General features: G+C 38.7%; 2 protein-coding genes across 2 annotated transcripts; both read right to left on the bottom strand.

The window, feature by feature from the left end:
- Positions 1–891: 891 nt before the first annotated feature.
- On the bottom strand, positions 892–23,214 carry EX2 (UvrB/UvrC domain protein (DUF3506)). The gene is made up of 11 exons (XM_077387967.1): positions 22,725–23,214; positions 16,218–16,334; positions 16,061–16,126; positions 12,614–12,720; positions 12,415–12,496; positions 11,631–12,257; positions 2,730–2,856; positions 2,460–2,629; positions 2,295–2,369; positions 1,601–1,693; positions 892–1,361 (listed from the first exon to the last, which is right to left on the bottom strand). The coding sequence occupies exons 1-11, from the start codon at positions 22,965–22,967 to the stop codon at positions 1,260–1,262; spliced, it is 1,809 nt and encodes a 602-aa protein (XP_077244082.1). The 5' UTR covers positions 22,968–23,214; the 3' UTR covers positions 892–1,259.
- Positions 7,219–11,610, bottom strand: LOC143884415 (uncharacterized). The gene is made up of 4 exons (XM_077387968.1): positions 9,872–11,610; positions 8,043–9,738; positions 7,748–7,952; positions 7,219–7,652 (listed from the first exon to the last, which is right to left on the bottom strand). The coding sequence occupies exon 2, from the start codon at positions 9,735–9,737 to the stop codon at positions 8,079–8,081; it is 1,659 nt and encodes a 552-aa protein (XP_077244083.1). The 5' UTR covers position 9,738; positions 9,872–11,610; the 3' UTR covers positions 7,219–7,652; positions 7,748–7,952; positions 8,043–8,078.
- Positions 23,215–24,786: the final 1,572 nt, after the last annotated feature.

Below are 24,786 nucleotides of genomic sequence, written 5' to 3'. Positions count from 1 at the left end.
GACCCCATTGTAATACAATGAAACACGCCCATTGATTATTACATAGTGGGTCCTAACTTTGGTTGTTGGTATTGAGGTCCGAAGTAGAGGCCTACTTAGGTATGAGACTACATGGGATCCAACCTGGAATGGGATAAGTTTAAAGGGCTTAGTCTGATGCATTCCATTAGTCATCGGGCTTTTGGTATAATGGTTAGGCACCTAGCATTTGGTATCATAGCAATGCTAAATCTAACTCACGTATTCATCTGTGTATAGAGAACTACCACCTGGTAAACAAAAACCCAACCCAAAGCCCAAAGTTAAAGTGAGAGTTGCTCTGGAGTGTGTGGTTACGGAAGGGATGGCCTATGGAAAGAGCTATCTAAAAAAGCCAAAGTGAAAAGCCATATCTGGTTCTAAGTGGGACCTGCCTAGGTTTGAGACTAGATATGACCCATCCTAGTGGGACAGGTATAAAGGGCCTAGCCTAACGTGTTCCATTAGTCAGGGATTCTGGTGTATGGTTAGGTACCTAAAAGATATTGCTATAGGGAATACACTCATCTCCAAATAAATGTATTTTAGGCCAACGATTATAAAATAAAGTTACATATTATTGGATAGGGTTCAAACAAGAATATACTTACATTATTGGATAGAGTTGTTTTTCTCACCACAGTTATGCACTAGAGTCCCTACATCATCATCCTCTTGCAAGGCTAAAATTCCCTACCTTTGGCCTGCCTCACCATGCTAGGACTGCCGCTAGGCAAGGATTAATATAATAGAGAAAAGGAGAGAAGAGAAAAGACAAGAATTTTTTATGAAGGTTTTCTAGCGAACTCTTCTTCACTATTCATGGTTGTCTCACAAGTAAAGTAGTATTGACAAACTTATATGATCAATACAAGACCAAAAATGACCATATTTATTATCCTTTTTTGCTTTGCAATCCTTATACACATGGAAGTTAGATTTCAACCTTGGTCTACATCTCTAGCTTATCTTTTAAAAAAACAACCACTATTGGATGGATCAGGTCCACCTATAGCATTGGCATTGAGATGTATCACTACCTATAATGCTGAGAAGTATACCCAACAAACTGGAGAAGTCCCCTAAGGCCTCTCTCCTCTGGCCCACACCTGGATGCACCTGAACTGCGACCATTAGTACAACATCATGTTAAAAAAGCACAATTACAGATGCCCTCCTGATCCTTTGCCAAAAGACCAAATGCATCCTGTCGGGGAGTGTAGAGAGTTCAGTGCATGGCATTACTCTGGGAGTTTCAAACGGTCGAACAATACAAGGAAGCTTTGTTCGGGGACTTCGTAGAGAAACCCAAGTTCTGCACCTTTCATGTGCTGCCCCAGACCCTGAATAAACCATCAAACTGGAGTCAAAACTCTAATGACATAAAACATAGCAATGCTTCAGTTGATGACAAGGCCGAGTCAAATAGGTTCAGACAGTCCTTAGGAGAGGCTGGCCAAGCCGAGCCGACCCCTCAAATCTGATTTGGCTCTTGCACCTAAATAATACAAAATTGAGCCTGAATTCTTGGCATATATGTAACTCTAAACAAGTTCTTGAGGATTACAGTAAATCTCCTTACCATCCCATTGAACTGGAGTAGTTCACCATCGACCCATTGTGGATTCTGGAATCCAGGTTCTGCTATTCTTCCTTCGCCTTTGTAACTTGCAACCTACAGAAACAAATTATAAATCAGTTGCTGTTCAAACAAATATGAGAAATTAAAGCTGACGTACACTTGTGGTAAAAGAAACTAGAGAAATATTTCAGAAATTGGCTATTCAACATGACCCAAGTGCTCTCTTGTTTTACGAGTGCTGAGCCAATACTTGGCATTTTGAAAGAGCAACAACAAACAGACACTTCTGGATGAAGATCTATAACTCTCTGAAAAGGTTTCATGTTAAAAAAGAAAGAATAAAAATAAAAGAAATGAAATTCAAAGAACTTTGGGGGGCATCATATCATTGTTATAAGAATCTCTCAGATAATTGTACATGATGACCATATTCACCCGTTCAAATCAAATAACAAGATGTGCTTCAATTTGGGTAAAACAAGACGGACACTTCTGAGTAACCATTCATGTTTAGGTTGGTAAGAAAAGTAATCTGACTGCTAGTCAATTGGAAACGGAGTATTATGGCCAATGAAGAAGAAATAGAAGCTTGGAATTTGGATACTTTGGTCATATTTGGTATATCAAGAAAATTATCGGAACTATCTGGACTTGGAACTGAATAAGAGAAACGACATAAAAGCAAGAAAATTACCACCCCAAGTTCATCTGGATACTTCCCGCGATTAGGGATGCGATTCTCTTTGCCAATTTTTGCACGAAAAGTCACCTGGATAAAGGAAATAAGATAGAATAATTAGCAGATACAAGATCAACCAGAACCAAAATACCGCTATAACTATGTTGGATAGCATCAGACCTCGCCCGCAGGGACATTTAGATCCCCAGTCAATTTTACAGCTTCAACAAACTCAAAAAAGTCTACATCTGAGCCCTTATTGATGTCATCAGTCCCATGCCAGCGACCAAATTTACGCTTCAACTGTACCACCTCAGTACCATACGGACCAAAAGCTCCCACATATAAGCCTGCACTTGAACCAGAATATTTTATCATTAAGATACTTCCAAACAATTTTCTTAATTTCAGTCGGAAGTAAATAATATAAACCACCCAAAACAAACGTACCATCAAAGGGATCTAAACCGTCATTGGAAGTAGTGATCCGTTTAAAAAGAGTATACTCGGATAGTTTGTTTCGCCTCTGTGCCTGAGTAACAGCAAGCTTGACAACCTCAAGTACATCTTTAGAAACCTAAAAAAGAGCGGGCGCTTGATCAATTTATTTTCATGTAAACCTACACAACCAACTAAAGAGAGATGCATGCTGCAATCATTATGGTTTTTAACGTTGAGGATGAGCTGGTTAATGCAAGGTTCAGGGGTCAATGTGTGTGAAAACTCGTACAGATCATGTGTCTATTCTGTTCCTTTACTGCCGAGTGTGAAGCCTTATGGGATTGAAAGTATATGATCCATACCTTAAAGAAAAAGAACCAAATGGGGTGGTCCACTATTCACAGTTAAATTTCATGTTCTTACTTTTTATTTATCCAACCTTCAAGCTTTTAAAGATGGTGAAACTCATGACAGACTGGGTAGTTATACCACCCCATCTACCTCGCCAGGACCTCCCCAATGTATGCATTAGCCATTATTTGGTCACTTGCATGTAGCCTACATAGACTTTTTGAAGTCTATGGCCTACTGTTTAAGCGGAAATTAATTTATTAATCTGAACATTAGTTTATGCATGTGCCTCTATGGGAAATGTAAGTCATACAACTATGTTTCTACTGATTCCCTTCTAAACAGATGGAACTCTTCATAATAAAATGGTGTGGAACTCTTCATAATACAACTATGTTTCTACTGATACCCTCTACAGTTAGCAAAATTCAAAAAAAAAAAAAATAAATAAAATAAAATCAAACGGATCTAAACTGATCAAAAGATTCAAAACATGATATTTCATAAGAGAATTAGATAGAACTCATGGAAAGATTAAAAAAGTTTCCTCTTTGTTATAGTGTCGGCCAAAGAAACAAAATGCCCGACACAAAACATCAGGATTCTTTCATAATAAGAAAAGCGAAACAGATGGAACTCATCACAAGGAATAGCTCCGCTCCTTAGCTAAAGCGTTCCAGTTACCCTAAGCTCGAACAACAACAGTTCCCTACCACTCGCTAGCTCCGTTTAGGGGTGGGTATTCGGTTAAAACCGAACCGAAAAAACCGAAAATATCAAACCGAAATTATTTTGGTTTTCCAAAACTGGAACTGAAACCGAAACCGAATTTAGTTAGAACCAAACCGAACCGAAACCGAAAAACAAAAAAGGTTTTTCGGTTTTAACCGAAAAAACCGGATTCACGGTTTTTTTTCCAACAGAAGCTTTGGCACTCACAATCGGTGGTCAAAATCATGAGTTAAAAGTGAAAATTAAGGTAAAATGTAAACATAAAAAGGGAAAAAAAGATCTGGAAGGGAAGCGAAAGTTAAAAAAAAAGCTAAAATTCCAAAAATAGTGAAAAGCTGAGGAAGAAAGGCAAAAGGAAAAAGAATAAAAAGGGAAGGAGAAAAGAGAGAAGAAAAACTCATATGAGGAGAAGGTGCAGAGCTCTACTCTGAAGAGAAAAGTGAAAATCTGAGGAAGAAAGAAATGCAAAAGGAAAAAGAATAAGATGAAAAGGAGAAGATGAAGAACCTTGACGGAAGTTTCAATGTTCGACCCTAGAAATGGAAAGAGAAAGATGAGATGAAAGGGGAAGAAAAGGGGAACTGAGATTTGGGACAATATACAAAAAAAAGAAAAAAGAAAAAAAACCTACCAGCGGGTCGGAGATGGGGTCGGAGACGACAGCTGGTCGGAGATGTGGTCGGAGATGGCGGGTGGTCAGAGATGGGGTCGCCACTCATCGGAGTTGCAGTGGCGGCGGATGGTTAGAGAATAGAAAAAAAAAAAAAAAAAAAACTAGCTTTGCCTTTTGCTGTCTTTCACTCTTTTGCAAATGAAAAAAAAACGAAAGTTAAAGACTTAAAAGGGGAAGGGGGGTGGATATATCAACTTACTAGTCTTACTACCTTATTTTTTGTTTGAAAAACCAAAACCAAACCCAAAAAACATAAATCGATATTTTAACACAAATTCGGTTAATTCGGTGCTACCGAATTTTTTTCTTTGGCAACCAAAACCGAACCCGATCAGCCGAAATTGTAGCTATTGTAAACCGAAACCGAACCGATCCACCTCGGAACCGAACCGAATTGACCGACCGAATTCGGTTCGGTCGGTTAATTCGGTTTTAACCGATTAATGCTCACCCCTAGCTCCGTTCACCTGTTGCTTGTTGCTTTCGCCTTACCTTGCTCGAAAACAACAGCAAGCTTCTAACAAGCTAGTTGCTAGCTCGCTCTGAACCCTAAGCTCTTAGTTCCATCCATACACAAGCATCCCCTTCTCTCTAACAACAGCAAGTAGTAAACTACCTGTCCTCTAACAAGCAAGTAAGCCAACTACCTTATCTCACTAGCGAAGCTAGAGTAAGCCACTTATAGCAGCCCACTCGAAACAGATATTGGCAGCATCGTCAGCCCCGCGGAAAAACCTTCTTGAATCGGTCGAGTGCGGTCTAGATCGGGATTCTCCTTTTCATCCCTATGACAAATTCCCTTACTAGTCGAGAATACCTTTCTTATCGGCAAATGGCTTATCGTCGTAGCCTCCCTGCATGATTATCCTGTGGATGAATAAGTATCCATTCAAGTCCTCCCTGTGCTCGACAAGTAGTGGCGGATGGCCGTCGTTCCAGTAGCAGCGTTGTCTCAGACTCTTCAGGTGCATGAAAAGCATTAGTGGCATCAGTAACAAAGCAAGCATCCCACGAGGGTGAAGACCCCGGGGACGAGCTGCTTGATGGCCGAGGACACTTTGTCCCCGAGGTCCCTTCATCAGGGAACACCATATACTGGGCGGCCCCAGCAATGATGGCCGCTCTTAGGGCAAAATCAACGGCAAGTGCATAGGGGGGCCACTCTTAGCTCCCACACGGGTGAGGTTGTCCCTACGAACTAACTAGTAGCTTTAGGGTGAGGGAAAAGGGGGGAAGCTACTAAATTGAAGGCTTCGCTCAATTCGCTCTAACCCTCGTTTAGTAGGGGTGGTTATTCGGTTAAAACCGAACCGAAAAAACCGAAATGTTAAAACCGAAATTATTTCGGTTTCGCAAAATTCGAACCGAAACCGAAACCGAATTATGAGAAACCGAACCGAAACCGAACCGATTACAAATTCGGTTATTCGGTTATAACCGAATAACCGAATTGTGAGAGGAAAAGAGGGAAAAAAGTAAAATTTAGGCTTGGATCGGAGGGCTAGGATCATCCGATCAAAATGAATTTTTGAGCACAACATAATTAAGTTGTGATCAATCGAATGGACGGTTTTGATCATCCCACGGAGTGCACATAAAGCAACTTTTTTTGAAAAAAAAATGGTTTCATCCCTTATTTCGGTTATTTCGGTTAACCGAATTTTTTTTTTAGATAACCGAAACCGAAACCGAATAACCGAATTTCCCAAAAAACTAACCGAAACCGAACCGAAATGGAGAAAAACCGAACCGAACCGACCAAATCGGTTCGGTTCGGTTCGGTTCTTCGGTTATAACCGAATAATGCTCACCCCTATCGTTTAGTAGACAGCGAGTGGAGTGCATAAGCCCCCATAAGCTATAAGGGCGAGGCCTTACTACACAAGCTCGTAAGTCAAGCACGGAACGAGCCTTGTCTACGAAGCAGAGCGACCGAAACCCAATCCTTGTTTTGTTTTGCAAGTTTCTAGAAGTCGAGCTGTTCTAATTGACATCAAAAAAGCCACAACCGCGGTATGAGTTCTGATCTCCTACTTGAGCTGCACGAATGTTTGTGGAGCGCAAGTTCAGTCGTGTTGCATCACAAGTCTACAAGCCTGCGCAGGTCCTCTTTGATCAACTCGTGAGGCCGCTATAGCAGCTTTTAAAGAATGGTAGAACTCATGACAGACTGGGTAGTTATACCACCCCATCTACCTTGCCAGGACCTCCCCAATGTATGCACTTGCAATTATTTGGTCACTTGCATGTAGCCTACATAGACTTTTCGAAGTCTATGGCCTACTGTTTAAGCGGAAATTAATTTATTAATCTGAACATTAGTTTATGCATGTGCCTCTATGGGAAATGTAAGGCATACAACTATGTTTCTACTGATTCCCTTATAAACAGATGGAACTCTTCATAATACAACTATGTTTCTACTGATACCCTTTACAGTTGGCAAAATTCAAAAAACACCTGGATTTGATAAGAATATCAAACGGATCTAAACTGATTAAAAGATTCAAAACATGATATTTCATAAGAGAATTAGATAGAACCATAGTTGTAAATTCCGCTTCGGTCGCCATTTCGTTTTGGCCACCAAAACGAAATTTCGGTGGGATTTCGGTCATTTCGGTGCATTTCGGTCGAAACTTTTCGTTCACACAAAAAATATATTAAAAAATATGAGAAAAATCCAAAAAAATAAAAAATCAATAGAAAAAGATGAAAAACTAATAAATAGTCCAAAATATGTGTCCCAAAAGGCATATTCATTACTTAAACACATAAAGTCCTGCACAAGTCCAACTGATAGTCTGATACATAGAAAAACATAAAAAAAAAAGATACATGAAAGTGAAACATAGACAATAGCTAGTAGCAACGACTCTCAGTCATCATAACCCGGATGATCATACTCAATGTCTTCTTCGTCGTCGTCGTCGTCGTCGCCGCCGCCGTCATCACCACCTGGACCACCAGTAGGGACATCTTCTTCAAGAGGCATGAGAAAGTCGTCGTCGTCGTCCCCGGCCCCAACCACAGCAGTAGGTGCTTCAAGATTTTCCCACCCAATGTCTTCCGGCGTGAATATGACATCTTCTTCTTCTGCAACCCAATCCATCATGACATCCAGACGGTCTATGCTCAAAGGGTCACTAGTGATAGATGATTTCCTCAACAAGTCCCTGAAAAGGAAAACATTAAGTTTAATGTCAAAGGTTAAACTTAAAAGCTTAAAGTGATAAAGTGAGAGTTGAAAACATTATATTACGTTGTATACCTTTCTCGAAACTTAAGATTGTAATGGACAAACACCAAGTCATCTAATCTCTGGTGCTCCAACTTATTTCTCTATGCAGAATGAATGTGTTTGAAGGTGCTCTAATTCCTTTCACACCCAGTCACACTGCAGGTCTGACTGAGGATTCTGATCGCAAAGGTCTGTAATTCGTCCACGTCACCTCCGAATTGATTCCACCATGCAACTGTAAAGTAACAAATAGTAAAGCATTATTTGTTGAGAAACTGAAAGTTAAAATGAATTATACTTAATTAAACAAACAACTCAAATATACCTGGTCCCAACTTCGTTCGGTTGCGGATTACAAGCTTCATTCCAAACATACCCTTAGCCTCTCGATAATCCTCAATCTGATTGGTGATGAGGTAGCTTCATCAAGTACCAGTCGAGTGATGCATGCCAACAAGCCTCTGGTTACTTCACTGTGCCTAGAGAAGGTAGGAGTGAAAAAGAAAGCAGGGTTAAGAAAATATCCTGCTGCATGGAGGGGACTGTGGAGTTGCCTATCCCATCTTTGGTCGATGATCCTCCAGATGGGCATGTAATCTGATTTTCTCTTCAACCTCTCCTTGATGTTCTCTTTGGCCTTATCCATGGCCTCATATAGGTAACCCATCGCCGGTTTGTCCTGCCGATCTACCAAACGCAGCACTCTCACTAAAGGCTCGCTGATATTTAGAATGTACTTGCATTGGTCCCAAAAAGATTTATCCAACACAGTACTAACTACCCCTTCACTCAGTGAGTGTTGGACAAACCTACTAGTACTATACTCATCAGACACAAACATCTGCTGAAGTGCTTTCCGATTCAACACCGGACTTTGTATGCTAATGAAATTTGTAGTAAATTTGGTTGCAGCAGGGCGGCACAACTCCTTCCCACCTATGAACTTCTTCCTCATCAAATTCAAGAAGCTTCCATGGTTGTAGATGAACTTTGTAATCGTCCGAGCCCTCTTAATTGTGGTTGCTATGTGAGGAAATACAGTCGGTTTGCACAGATGCTCCAAGATGAGATCTAAGCAATGAGCTGCGCACAGAGTCCAGAAGAATGTACCAAACACGGCTTCTAGTCTTTTCCTAGCAGCTTTGTAACTTGGCTCACTGTCAGTTACAAATTGCACCACATATTCTGGATTCACCTCTCCGACAATCTTTTCAAATATATTGTATAATTCATCGGCATTCTTCACTATGCCAGATGCATCAACGGATTTGAGGAATATGACTCCTTTAGGGCAGTACACCAAAAAGTTGATTAGGGAACGGTGTTTGGTGTCTGTCCATCCATCTGCCATAATGCTACAGCCAGTGTATCTCCATGACATCTTAATCTCCTCCAAGTAGTTGTTTACCTCATCCACTGTATTCTTCAAAATGGCAACGTTGAAAGGGAGATTGGCATCATAGCAAAGCATGCCAACCGCCATGTCTGCTCTATCCATTGTTTCTTTGGTAGCCAAAGCACTTTTAATGCTTGGCTGGGCTCCAGGGGTTATTCGTGGTGCAAAGAAATTCCTAATCCCTCCTGTGATTCCCTTCTTCCTTTTTGTACCACTCGGTTCTATAAGAACTTCCTTACCTCTTCGTTGAGGCAATTGTGTGCCAATGTCTTCTTCATCCTGCTCTTCTTCTTCGTCTGGTGTGCCATAAAAACCTCCAACCTCTGCTCTGGATATACTCATCCTAGCCCTTTCTTTTCTCTTTGCATCTAAAAGTTGCTTCATTCGATATTTTACATCTTCAGTCACTTTTTTGCATGATGCTACTTCACCAGGAACAGCCGCTAAATGTTCTTTCAAGCGGATTATACCTCCACCCGATATGACTTTGCCACAGAATACGCAAGTTACTTTATTTTTTTGACCCGGAACCAATGTACCGTAAGCCCATGCCGGGTCATCCGATCTAGCGGGTGCCGAACCAATAGAGGATGCTCCTGCAGAAAGTCCGTCCGACCCACTCATGCTGAAATGAAGTAGAAGAAGGAGAAAAATGAATTAGAAGAATAAAAATTGAAACAAATTACAAAAAAATGAAGTAGAAGGGGACAAATGAAGTAAGAAATAAAAGAAAGGAAATGGAAAGAAATAAAGAGAACCTTGAGGTTGAACTTGATTTGAAGAGAATAAGATAATATTAGCCTTCCCTCACTTGAAATTTGTAATGTAACTTGTAAGCCTTCACTTGAAATTTGTAGTGTAACTTGTAATTTGCAAGCTTTAGGAAATAGTTCTTGTAGTTGTAAGTTGAAGGTAGGCCTTCCCTTTGCTCCAAAATGGACTTGGATTGAGTTGAAGAAGAGTGTAGACTGTAGGAAATTTATTAGAATAGATAGTGTAAGTGAAAGTAGAAAAGAGAAGGAGAATCACTTATGTGAAGGTGGAGGAGAAGAAGGTAGGGGAAATGCTATTTATAGAGTTTTTTATTGTTTGTGCAAGTAAAAATGACTAGAATACCCTTCCCAACAGCTATAAACGGTCACATTTGGAGGCTAAAATGGTCAAAAACCCAAAAGAGCCGTTACAGGGGCATTGATGTAATTTCTGCAAAAAACAGTCAAACTAGCCGTTATAGCCAATTTCGGACGAAATTTTGGTCTTTGAAGATTTCGTTTCGTCCATTTCGGACGAAACGAAACGAAATTTATAAGTATGGATAGAACTCATGGAAAGATTCAAAAGGTTTCCTTTTTGTTATAGTGTCGGCCAAAGAAAAAAAATGCCCGACACAAAATATCAGGATTCTTTCATAATAAGAAAAGTGAAACAGATGGAAACTCATCTCAAGGAACAAAATGGTGTGGCCATCTTTACAGTTGAGTTTCTTGTGTTGTTAGCAACAAGGCCTTCAAGAACCACAGAACTCATCCCGGACCGGCTAACTATACTACCCACCCACTTACCTCACCAAGGATAGCCTGAACAACCCCAACCCCTCAAAAAAATAAAAATAAAATAAAATTATGCACTTACGATTATTTCGCCAGATGCATGTAGCCTACAGACTTCTCGATGTCTAAAACCTATTGTTTAGAAAAGAAATTAAGTTTACTGATCTGAACAAATATGAAATTTAAGTCATTCTCCTATGCTTCTAGTAATTCCTTTATAAATTATAACACCACTAACAGTTTGCAAAATTCAAAACATTGACTGGATTTGATCAGAATATCGAACAGACCCAAATCCCAAACTGATTAAAAGACTCAAAACATGATTATATTTCGGCGAGAGGGAAATCATGGAAAGTTTCAACAATTGTCCTTTGTTATAGCATCAGGCAAATAAACAGAACATTAGGATCTTTTCATAATAAGAAAACAAAGCAGAAGCAACTCTTCAGAAGTTACTAACAAGTCAAAAGATCATAACAGGATAGCTAAAAATCTAAAATCTCAACAGTTGCAATTAGAGATGAGAAACAGAATAAACATACTTAAGCGTGGAACTAGTCTCACAGAAGATCCCTTCATTGGTTATATAGACAGAAAAATTACCAAGCAGCAGAGTCACCGACCAATACAAAGTAGTAGAAGAGGAACCCCAAATGATGGTCCCCTAATTCCCAATGCCCCAAATATTCTCATGCTTGCGGGACTAAATTTCCTCCAAACTCGAAGAACCAATGGTACTATAAAAAAAAATTCAACTGGAATTGCCACCCTATAAAAACTAGCTGAGTGTATAGCCATAAATACCTATTATGCTAGTGTCACCAGAAGATATTGTAGTTATCCAGATTTCAAAAGAATTCCAATCATTTGAATACCATAAGTAAGATAACTGAGAAGAAACCATGTCTCCTAAAGACACCTACTTTTTAACATAGAAATGAAGTCCAGTTTATCTTAGTCTTACCTTTGAAGGAACCTTGTCAACACTCCAAAATGCCTTAGCGACATCAAGAGGCATTAGTTCTGAAACTGCCTGAGCTGCAATAGCTGCCACTTTGAGTTTGGTTGCTTTCCTTTCTCCAACATCTAGACCTTCATTTCTCACAGGAATATGTAGGATAAAAGAATCTCTTTCCATATCCTTTATTTCTGCTGGAAAACGTACGTAAGTCTTTGACGAAATATCCTCCTTATTATGCAGTACCCCACCAACAAAAAGTTTCAAAGTATTCTTGCCCCCTTCCCCCATATCATTACTTATTGGATCTTCATAATTTTCAGTAGTGCTCGGCTTCTCATCATCTTCTTGTATTAACTGCTCCAAAGAGTCACTAAATTCTTTTATTTCCTCCGGCGTGGTGACATCTATTAATTTAACTTTTAATCCAGGAATTCTATCTTTAAGAAAACTTAAAACACTTTTCAACCCTTCTTCACTAACATCCTTAGCATTCTTCTCGTCACTTTTCTCTGTCTTATCTTCATTCACTGGGGTGTCTTCCGTGGAAGAGTTCTCCGATCCAGAGACAGATGGATTATCTCTCGATTTCGAAAGTGTTGAACTACCTTTGGCTGGCTGAAAAAATACTACCTATTCAAAGATGGGTAGTTAAAATGGATTGGCCAAACTTACAATGTTATTAACATAATGTCTCTTTTCGCAAAGCTATCAACCAGAACATTTTGCAATAGATTGATTAACACGATGAAATAGTTTCTTCATAACAACAACATAATAATCATATTACCTGCATTATGTATGCCTGGTCAGTATCTTTGATGACAAAAATTTCAAACAATGGGGAGCCAGGAGATGCAGTTAACAATTGCCTGGAAGAAACAACCGTCATTAACATTTTATATTTTTCCAAAAATTGGCCAAGAACTAGCAAAACCTTTTACCTTGGACTCTAATTCCTGGCAACAAATTTACCCATAAATTTTTACCTTGGACTGTAACTCCTGGCCACAAATCTACCCATAGCAGGGGTTATACGTACAACTCTTCCAAAAGGATCACTACAATCTTTTGACAAGCCCACCCACCAACCTACCTGCAAATAAAAATAAAAAAGCATTGGCTTTTTAATGGTAGAAAAAATAAAACACTGTTGATCACACTAAAACTGTGTCTCGATGTGATGCATGCCTAAAAGAGTCACAGTCTGCCAGAGTGAAAAAATCTTCACTAAATTATATCAGAGATAGCAGCTAAAATTTAAAGGAAATCAATCAACATTTGATCAAGAATGAGTGGCATAAAGTACTCAAGAATTAATAGAAGCGCGTACAATCCCTCCACTGTCTTAGTGCAGGAATTGGGTGGGGAAGGGGTCCCATGGCTACAATAGGTAAGTCAAATGTCAAGAAGAGAAAGTAGCCAAGTCTCTGATCTAAGATTTATCAGCACCCAATTACAGGTCAGGTTATCACGATATATTTTTATCACCTTCAGTTCAAATGATTAGAAAGCGGATACCACTTCTAGCTCATAGCAGAGTCACTTTATGCTGATTGTTATCGATGCACTTGTTTGACTATCAATAAGAGTACAGCCCCAAAATAATGTGCCTTGGGACGTATTCTATTGAACATTTCCACTGAAACAAAGTCCGTGCAATTGATCGAGTCCGTGAATGCAACACACGGGGCAAAAACAAATGAAGCATATACAAAACAATAGTATCAATATGTTCAAGTTCAGGGTTTCTATTTTAGAGTTTAGATGGTGCAGGGAATATATATGGACACACTTATCATGTAACTATCAAGGAAAGAATATGGGCATTTACATAGTTACTTTGGCATTCAATGCAAGTGTTCAACACTACCTTGAAGTGTCCATGTAACACTGAACTAGTAAAATTACGTAGAAAGTGCAGGCCTCAAGGGCAAAATAATTGATGAAAAATATTAGTTAAAAAATGCAAAATAAATTTACTAGATTCCAAGTCCCCATAGCATTTATTACCATGCAAAACCATCCTGAGCCTACATAATTAAAAAACAAGGCTAGTCATGCAAGCAATAAAAAAAGATGGCTTTCGCAACTAAAATGCAATTTACTTGCTTGGTTAGAAGCTTGGAAAAAAGGCCATGATGCAGGACGATCGAAGGACCGACCAATGCTTCGCTTTGATACCAAACTAATGAATGACGGATCTGTGGAAGGGACGTTATGGGTGAAAATTGTTAACTTACCAACTTCTCCAAAAGCTTAAGCTATCGGAGAAAGGCAGTATTTATCTTTTATACTTTAACACTCCCCCGCACGTGTGACCCACTTGGCAAACACATGGCACATGTGGTCCCACTTTGGGCCGACCATCGCATGTGGATTTTTGCTATTCGGGAGGTTTGAACTCGAAACCTTTGGCTTTGATACCATGTTAACTTACCAACTTCTCCAAAAGCTTAAGCTATCGGAGAAAGGCAGTATTTATCTTTTATACTTTAACACTCCCCCGCACGTGTGACCCACTTGGCAAACACGTGGCACATGTGGTCCCACTTTGGGCCGACCATCGCATGTGGATTTTTGCTATTCGGGAGGTTTGAACTTGAGACCTTTGGCTTTGATACCATGTTAACTTACCAACTTCTCCAAAAGCTTAAGCTATCGGAGAAAGGCAGTATTTATCTTTTATACTTTAACAAAAATAATGGGTGAAAATTGGGATTTTAGATCCTAAACTATGTGATTAGATGGGGAAAATATTTCTACTAGGTTTAGGCTAGGTTTGAAGGGTTGCAGACGTATGCCGGAAGGAGCAGGCAAGGGTTTTGGACAAGATTAAGGGACATGGGATTTAGGCTGAGATGAAGTGGGTAAACAATAAGAAAATACAGGGTTTTGAGTTTTAGGCAAGGGGAAGGAATATTTCCAGTTCCCGAGCAGATTGTTTTTATGGAAGAAACCAAGAAAAGAATCTTCTGTTTCTATCTTTTGCTATTCAAAAAAAGAGAGAGAAAATAAGAGAAATATAGATCACAAGTAACAAGGAAAGAAGCTACTTTTTTCAAGGCATGTTATCAAAAGTTTTCCTCTGCATCTCACCAAAGAAGCTTTGGAATCTCATTAAAGAAGAAGGAGATTATGCTAGAATCATACTAGCAATCCCGTGCTTCATTTGAACGGAATCCTAGGCATCGCACCAAGGAGGCAGGGCATAGCACCTTGGAAAAGCAAACTTCACATCCATGATTTGCAAGAAAGAAAGAAAAAAATGATTTTCATTCATCCATCATTGCATAAGAGAAAATTGCAATGACGCTTAAAATATATAAGAAAGAGAAGAAAACTATAAAGTTCTACAATCCTAAAATAAAAACCTAACATTGTTGGACCAAAATATCCTCTAATGACTTAAAGACTCTTCCCATTAACAATTTCACAGTACATGTGTGGGGCCTATATAAAACACTCATAATTCAAAGAACTTAAGTGATTTTGATGAAGAGAGACTCTTATACTACCCTCTACTCAACTCAACAAAGCCTTTGTCCCAAACTAGTCGGGGTCGGACACTTATACTACCCTCTACGACTTTTTAATGCTCTAAAAGCTAAAAAACTCTTTTAACTTTAGCGATGGGCCTTGCATCCCAAAATTCAAACATCGAAGGCGTTCGGCAAATGAGGAGACAGTTGAGTTGGCTAAAAACGGAGTGGAAAGGGAGGAGACATTGATAATTTTGATAATAGTGAAAGGAGGCCTTGCCTCACAAAATCTATGCCAGGTTGGAGCACAGTCTGGATCATAGGAGTGCCTTTACGAGCTTTGTAGCTTGGCAGAGGGGCTGCATACGCATGGGCTTATCAATCAGCAATAGCAGAAGAACAGAGAAGTATTGGAGGTGCAATTCTGGGTTCTTACTGTTCATGTTCAAGAGGGGGAGGCTGCTTCTGTTGGGTCTGTTTTTTGAGATTTCATCATAGAAACCTTTGAATTAGTGGGCCACCTTGTCACCCGCGATGTACTTCAGCTTTCACTAACAAATGTTTCGTTATCTTTCAAAAAAACATTAATGATGGGTCTCAGCTTCTTAACTCCATTACCCTTCATGGCATCTTGGATGATCCCCCATCATGCAGTGACAAGTTAAATATAAAAGGCAACAAGTGAAACGACCGTCATTATGGATTTTGAATTTATACAAATTGATCTATACGTGTCCAAAGACCATAAGAATCCGAAAGTAGCTCAGTTCAGAGACATGAGAGAGAGAGAGAGAGAGAACAGAGTGCTTTCTACATAATTCGATCCCAAAGCAGTAAAAAATGCACTAAGTATTGTGAATAAAGGAAGAATAACTTTGTATAAAAAATATAGGCATTTAGTCTAATTGAATATTTTTCCAATAGGAAACATATATTCATGATAAGAAAAATTACCAGCCCGCTCCCTGTAAGTCGGCACAGTCTTGATGCATCATGGTAACGCTCTTCATCTATTGCATCCTGCCCAGAAACAATATATAAGGTTAGGACCCAGCGTTGTCGTAAATTATAAGTTTACTAGTTAACCTAATGATTCAATCAATCATCTGACCTTCAACTGAGACATAACTTCAGCTACAGTGTCCTTTGATGCTGCTTCCACAATGGCAGTTTTCAACTTTGCAGCTTCCTGAAAGTCCTCCTTTTCAATTGAATCTTCTAGTTGAAACTGCAAAAGTTAACAGTCGTTTGAAGAATAAATGAAAAGAGCTCAATAAGCTTTCTTGTTTAAAAATAAGCATTATATCCATAAAAATCTGATTAATATTCTTGTATATAGTGACACTTTTATTCATCTTACAGGGATCTGCTTTTCTTTCCACATCCATTTGTAGGAGAATTCTCAAACTTCAGTGACTTAAACTATCAATATTTTCAGAATCAACCAAAATAGGCAATCAATGAATTTGTAGGTTCAATTTGGTGGATTCAATTTGGAGGAGAATTCTCATTTTATGGGGTGTCAGAAAATTCAATTGGTCCATTCAACTTGTCAAAAATATAGAGGTTTGGGAATTGGCTTTTAAATAATTGTATGTCTTATCATCAGGGACAGTTGGACTGTTACATCTCTCTCCTAGCCATAGCAATATATTAGAGTGGTAAACAACAAATCCAAGACACAAAATTTATGTTTTTCAGGTATTCATAGAGAAAGCTCACATCCATAAAACAAACAACCTCGGAACATGAGATCCATGATCCACACAGCACATCACGCTCATCCTACAGACAGTTTTCCCATCTCCATTTAGTCAAGGATAATTACTGTATGGGTATTCTACCATTTGCGTTGCTTATGTAATTTCATCTAAATACATCTGTCTCCCTCTTCTCCAACCAGAATAGGACAAAGCATAACAAAATTAGGGGAAGTATGTTCTGTTCTGTTCTTTGTACCATTTTGCAAAAGGGTACAGAATGTTGTGTTCATTCTGGATGAAAAGAACGGAATTGATAAGAATGGTGGGGACCCGCACATGTTGCATCTCTCTCTCTCTCTCTCTCTCTCTCTCTCTCTCTCTCTCTCTCTCTCTCTCTCTCTCTCTCTCTCTCTCTCTCTCTCTCTCTCTACTATGTTATTGATGATTTTATATTCTCTCTCTCTACTATGTTATTGATGATTTTATATGCTTTCATTGGATATTTTTTTCCCAAACATAAGTTAGATGTTTTCTCTACCGTTAACTGATTCTATATTTTTTTCTCAAACATAAGTTAGATGTCTTCTCTACCTTTAAGTGATTCTATACTTTTAGCACTGCACACTATAGCACTTGCATTAAAAATTTAAACAGCTAAGTAATGGGGATGGAAAATACACCTCCACATCATTTCAAGAATTATACCATTCCCTTAGAATTAAACAAAAGTTCTCTTGTCCTCACTCCATTTAAGAATGAGGTCGCAAAGAGAAAATATAGGAACATTATTGAAGCTAGCCCCTTCCTAATGTTTCACCATGGTGCTCCTTAGCATCTTTTGGCTGAAGCTGTCTACATTCATTCATATGCTACCCCCCTCATACCAGTCCTACAACAGTTATCATTGTCATAGAATTTAACAAAAAATCCAAACTATTTCTCCCTTCGGTCATAGGATTGTTTATGTTATGCACATGTTCCTTCCACAAGATGCAATTTCAATCCAAAATCTATCACCTGGATCAATGTTGGATACTCAACTCAACTCAATTCAACAAAGCCTTTGTCCCAAACTAGTTGGGGTCGGCTAAATGAATCCTTTAGAAAAAATTTAGTTGGCTAAATGTTGGATACTATAGTGATGAAATAAGGGCTATTGATGCTACTCATTTAATGAACTCCAACCATTAGACTTGAGCTTGAAGGGAAATCAGATGCCATCATTCCAATGTCTTCTCATGCCCCACCTATAGTGTCTCCTAATAAAGCCCTCATGCAACCTTATGAGAAGCACCATACTCATCAACACAGCAAACCCTAAACATGCAAGTTAGCCAACTGAACCTTCTTCATTTATAGAAGTTGTGACCATAGTTTTAAACCTCCCCCGCGTCATCATGGGCTCCCCCGAGTCGACTCCCTTTTAACTTGGCCGTGTTCCGCATTTCATCCTACAAAGTCAATAAAAACTCCTTTGACTATCACGAGATATGACCGCGTAAACCAAGTACTCTGCCACGTCAACCGAGTACACGATTGCGTCGTGCCGACATTTTGAAACAATGGTTGCGAAAAATGAAAAATGGGCCGATGTTATGCAAGTAGAAATGGCTCTACACAGAAATGCCACTTGGGAAGTGGTGGCTCGCCCAAAGATAAGAATGTGGTATAATGCAAATGGAGGCATAAGATAAAGCAAAATTCTGATGGAACATTAAGCTGGACTTGTTGCCAAAGGACATAACTAGCAACTTGTCTTGATTATGAAGAAACTTTCAGCCTTGTAATCAAAGCAACTACAGTGCAATCAATTCTAGGATTGGCTAAAATTTTTGGGTGGAAACTCAATCAAATGGATGTGTAAAAATGCTTTCCTGAATGGCCATCTCAAAGAAGTCTACGTGGATCAGCCACAAGGCTTTGAGAAAGCTGACAAAAGCACATATGTGTGAAGATTTAATAAAGCCAATTATGGACTAAAGCAAGCTCCTAGAGCGTGGATTGAGAGCCGAAATCAAGCTCTTTAGGTCAGAGGATACAGGAGAAGTATATGTGACAATTCATAGTTTTATATACACACTAGGTTAGGTACAGTTCTCATACTAGGTTATGTTGATGATATAAGATAAATGCAAAAATTGATAGGCCAAAGGGGTACCTAAGCTAAATTCTGACATAAAGAATTAAGAAGATCTTCATCATTTTCTTGGTATTGAAGTAAAAAGGAAAAAGAAAAAGTGAATCTGACTCAAAATACACACACACACACACACATATATATATATATAAGGAAAATGATTGTGAGCTTGAAGCTCATATAGCTTATATGAGCTTGAAGGCCCAAACACATGTGGGCCCACATTGTTAGGATGATCCAAAGCATTCATTTGAAAGGCCCTTACATAGATAGGGTGTGAACAAAAAATCAGCTCCACAGGATCATCCTAACCCATCCAAAAGTGGAGGGCAAAATGGACAACACCGTTTGCCACAAATCTGCCCATTTTTGCCCTCCGCTTTTGGAGGGGTTAAGATGATCCAATGGAGCTGATTTTTGGTACACTCCCTATCTATGATGGGGCCTTGGAAATGAATGGTTTGGATTACCACGAAAAATGTGGGACCCATGTGTTCGGGCCCTCAAGCTCATATAAGTTATATGAGCTTCAAGCTCACAATCATTTTCCTCTCTCTCTCTCTCTCTCTCTCTCTCTCTCTCTCTCTCTCTCTCTCTCTCTCTCTCTCTCTTATATATATATATATATATATATATATATATATATATATATATATATAAGGCTATCAAACAAGATGGACAAAAAGTTCCATGTACTTAGATGTATAGAAGTGTGGTCAGTGCACTTCAATATTTGACTTTCACATGACCTGAAATCACATACGCAGTGAGACGAGTGTGTCAGATTATGCATGATCCAAGACAATAACACTTACAAGATGCTAAGAGAATCATGAGGTATCTTAAAGGAACCATGAATCATGCTTCGTTATACGGACCTTTGTTATACGGACCAGATCAAAAGGGAGCAGTAAAGTTGGTTAGATTCTCAAATGTCGAGTAGGAAGGAGATCTTGATACCAAAAGATCAGTTACTAGGTATTGTGTGAAGTTGGATGGCTGCCTGCTCTGATGGAGCAGTAAGAAACAATGCACACTTGCAAGAGATATTGCAAAAGCAGGCATTCAAAAAATGAAAAATTGCAGAAACATCGTATAGAGCCATGCCTTATACTACTACAAACGTGAATTGGATAAGACAGGTACTCCCAGAGACGCATATGCTTCCAAGAGGTTGCGCATGACTGTATTTGGATAACCAAAGTGCAATCAAATTATTAGAAAATATTGTGTTTCATTGTAGCATGAAACACATAAAAATAGACTTTCAATTTATCAGAGAAAGAGTAGAAAGTGGTGAGATGGCTCGAACTTGCATACATTTTCACTGAAGGGCTTACAAGTTATCATCATGTTCATCTATCTGACAAGTTGAACATGTTCAAAACACAGTACAACTTGAGAGTGGGGGTGCTGGTATTAGAATAACAGATAAGTTAGTATGGTGCATAGATAAGTGTCATATAGCATGTCACTTGATTAATGGAAATCTTACAATTATGTAACTTAGAGTCAGAGATGCATGTGGGATTTATTTTTCATAAAGAAATATTTTTTTTTGAATTGTGAACGGAAAACATTTTTAATAAAGAATGGCCAAATCCAGAAAATGAGCGTCTATAGGCACAGTACAAAGAAACAAGGAACATGAGAGTAACAAGAAAAAAGGGGTGAGAAGAAAGACGAAACAAAAGAAAAACACAAAAGAGTAGGTGCCACCAAACTATGCATCGTCATGGTGGCAAATAATCTAGAAGCATGATCTCTACACATGCCCAAACACGCTAGCAAGTTGGCCTCCGTATTAGCCGATCTCCAAACATGTTGGATCTAGATATCAAGTCCGCAGCCAATCCCGTCTCTCACCCATCTGGCCATGTTAAGGGAGTCTCCCTCGATGAACATTAAGAAGTGCAATTTCAATAGCAACCCCACGAATTGTTTGGGTTCCCTTCTCTTCTCTTCGTAAAAAATCTTCCTCTTCCGCTTTCTCACATATGCTTGCATCAACGTTTACACAAAGTTGAGTGTCAATGACATTATATCTGGGAAAATGATATCCGCCCTCCCTTGTGTTTATAATGGCATTCCTTTCTTTATTTTAAACTTTTATAATTAACTGTAAAATGTAATCACAACTCCCAAAAAAACATCGACATCCAAAGTGTTTAATAAAAGTTAGTAAGCTCTCTAGCCATTGCGCCCAAAAGACGGACTGATGGGGATGTCTCAAGCAAATACTAGGAACATTACAAGCCCCATGCGTCGATATCTTACGTACTTGGCAGATGAATGGTGAACAGCAGCACACTACTCCTTCTGCCACATCTTTCACCCTAAGAATGGAACTCGAGACATGGGCAATGACTCTGATACGAATTAGTAAGTTTCTTACCATTGCGCCCAAAAGTTCGGACTGATGGGGAAGGCTTAGGCAACTACTGGGAGCATTACAAGAGCTTGCACTTCTTAGCAGTCATCTGCCATTGGGTGCATTGGGACCTAAAAAAAATCTGTGATGAACTTACAAGAAAACCGTCTTTGGATTTGCATATGATCTTTGTAATTCATTTCTTTCTCAGTGGTGGCATGCTTTGGGTTTGGCCTATTTCATGTTAGAGGCTTGTATGGTTTTTTTGGGAATTGTGTTTACATTTTATAGTTAATTAGAAAAATCTAAAATAAAGAAAGAAATGACATTATGAAAAAAGGGAGTTTGGATATCCTTTTCCTATCTTCAAAAAGAAATATATTTCTGCAGGAGTTTCCTAGCTGCTAAATGAGGTCAAGGAGTTCTTCTTACTCTGCCAGTTTTGACCTTGGCATTGATGAGCAAGCTATACTCGTGCAGTTCAGTACAAGGTGCTTCTAGTACTGTGACTGTTTTCTAGATTTAATTATGACCAACATCAACATCATGATTGAGTGGGAAACCAGATTTAGTGGCAAGGTGTCTAGTTATTGACGGGGGCAATTTTGGTGGCACCAAGTAGTATTTTGATTCCTCAAGTGAACCATTTTGCATCTCCAAGTGATAATGTTCCAATATTCAGGGTTGTAGGTCGTGCCGTCAATGTTGATAGCTTATATAAAAAAATACATGATTTGACTTCAATTGTCAAAAGGAAAACAGTTGAAATTAGGCACTGAGAAATTAGTTTAGGATCAGTCGCTTGGAGCAAATAACTGACTTTTATGGTTTCAAAGCAGGCCGGTTTTTTGGGTTTTAAGTGGTGCGACTCTCAAGTCCTAAACTATGTTCATTTTCAACAGATAATATTGTCTGCAATCATTCAGAGAATTCAACTGGCTTGAAATTGAATTTCGCCTTAATAGAACTCACTTCCTCAAAAGTGGCAAGCTGTGGAACTCTCTTTTTCGAGTACCAAATGCTACGTTTTGGTATTTCAGATGGACAAGTGGACATATAATTTGGTTTTATATTGTTCAGTCCTTACAATCGTATCAGAGCATTGCAACCAACACAAACCTGAATAGCATGATTCCATCTAAACATGCTCTGGCTACTTCAGTTCAACCTTATAACCCTATTTCCATCACCACTAAACAGAACATTTCATAATCCTGACTTTCATAAACACATGCATTAGCAGTCACACATAGAAATAAAATGACGAATGTCAAAAAAAAACCTACTAAAACCCAAGAAATTGAAACTCAGATACCAAAACCCAGAGAAAATCAACAAAATTAGATAAAATTACGAATTGGGTTTCCCAATTTAAGTCAAATTCTTAAAGAGAGATGAAATGGGTACCTTGAGAACTGATGCAAAGCTCTCAGCCTGATCAATTTCTGAGAAATGACGGGTCCATCGGTTCCAATCCCAATCAGAAGAAGTGGTGCAACGTCGAGAAAGGGTGGAATTTCTGCAATTTTTTGAAATGGGTTTGTGGAGAATGGACCCCACAAAGCTTTGATTGATTTCTTTCTTGCCCAAAAAATCTAGACATGGGTGTCTGAAGAGTGGCACTGAGACCCATGCATTTGCAACCACCATCTCTCTCTCTCTCTCTCTCTCTCTCTCTCTCTCAAACTAGTTTTGCCGAATTTGTGCAGATATAGAGATATAGAAAAGGGAGTGACAATACGCGTCTCTTCTAAAACTTTCAATGAAATGACCAAATTGCACCCTGACGGATTGATGGTCCGATCGGATCCAACATAACACCATGCGATTTTTTAAAAATTAGGGCCTTCGATTTCAGGCCAGGTTTTACCCTGAATAAACTCTTGTCCCGGAGGGAATAACTTATCCCGATTTAATCTTCTTATTATTTCAACTTTCAAGAGCTGTGAAAGGTTAGGGAAATGATAAATCGACTCCCTATGTGTCTTTCTCTCTCCTCTGGGTTAGAGAGAGATAGAGACATGGGGTCGATTTAAGATATATGGGAGTCGATTTATTACTCCCTTTCCCAAAAAGCCCTGACAAGCCAATTAAAAAAGAAAAGACAAGCTAAGTTTGTGCAATTATAAAACCATAATTTTGCTGATATCATTCCTCTATTTTATACAGGGAAATGATATGAGCTCTCCAATGTTTTGATATTTCTGCTCCACTTTCTTGTCTTTTAGGATTTAGAAGGCCGTCAAAAGGTTATTAGTTATTGCAGTTCCCAACAAGCTCTCACAAGCCCTTTGAATACTAAAAGACAAGGAAGTGGAGCGGAATTATTAAAACATTGGAGAGCTCATGTCATTGGTTCCATAGATAACATGGAATTATTTGGTAGACAGTGGTAGGGTAGTAGTTTTAGGAGCAGTGGTTAACCTTGGTTTGTGTTTGGTTGTCAAGATTGGATTAGTAATCTTCAAGTAGTATCCTTGTATGTATAGTAAAGAGAGAGGAAGTGAGAGAAAAAGATTGAAAATAATCTCACAACTCTATGATTTGTTGCAGGCATTCACCTCAGAGGGTACTGGCATAAGTAGCCAACATGGAGGAAAGAAGCATTGGATTTACCTGGAACTTACCTGGGATAATAATCGTATATACTGTTTGGTTGTCAACCTCGAAGAATAGTGGTAGTGGGTGTCATTACCAATATATAGAGAAAAGAGAGAAAAGCACCTTTCCCAAGGAGATTCAAGTAAAATTTCACTTTTTTGTTGATTTTGGCTTGAATTTCATAGGAACGACAAGAGTGACATGTCATAACTATAACTATGAGGCATCCTTAAGAGTAACTAGGGATGCCAATGCTATATTGACAACCATACAATGGATTTTGCTGACATGGCACCCAAATACCACGCAAAATCCATAAAGCCTCCATGGCCTTTGTGCAACCAAACACAGGGTAAGTAGTCTTTTGGGGTTTTGGCTCGTTTTTCAACCATGATACCTGACTTTACTAGTAAATTCCTCTATTTATAATTTTTTATACGAAGACTGCTAGCTGCATAAAGGTCTGGGGATGCATCTCAGATAAGCAAACATTATTATGTTTTCAAGGGTTTTCAAATTGAAAATATTGCCTAGAAAAACTTATTTTTATATTTTCATGAGTATATCACAAGAATAAGCTGGTCTCTATACAATCTTTGCAAAGATTACATTCCTTCTAACCTAACACTTATTGCAACTGTCTTGAAATTAATGAGAAAACAACACAGTGATCTCTTCTCTCTTTAGTTAGAAAAAAAAATTCTCGTGAAAAATTTTCCTTTCGGTTCCATTTTTTTTGACGTAAAAATGGGTCTAAAAACAAATTTTACGTCTATATTTTTATACTTAAAAATGAGAATAAATTTGTTTTGCATCCATATTTACATCGAAGGAAATGGAGCCTTCATTATTCGGAGGGAAATGATAT

This window comes from Tasmannia lanceolata, unplaced genomic scaffold (assembly GCF_043159265.1).
Source record: "Tasmannia lanceolata isolate RefF3 unplaced genomic scaffold, GAP_Taslan_0.1 ptg000008l, whole genome shotgun sequence".
NCBI classification, from domain to species: Eukaryota; Viridiplantae; Streptophyta; class Magnoliopsida; order Canellales; family Winteraceae; genus Tasmannia; species Tasmannia lanceolata.
This window is presented reverse-complemented; position numbering and strand designations above follow the sequence as displayed.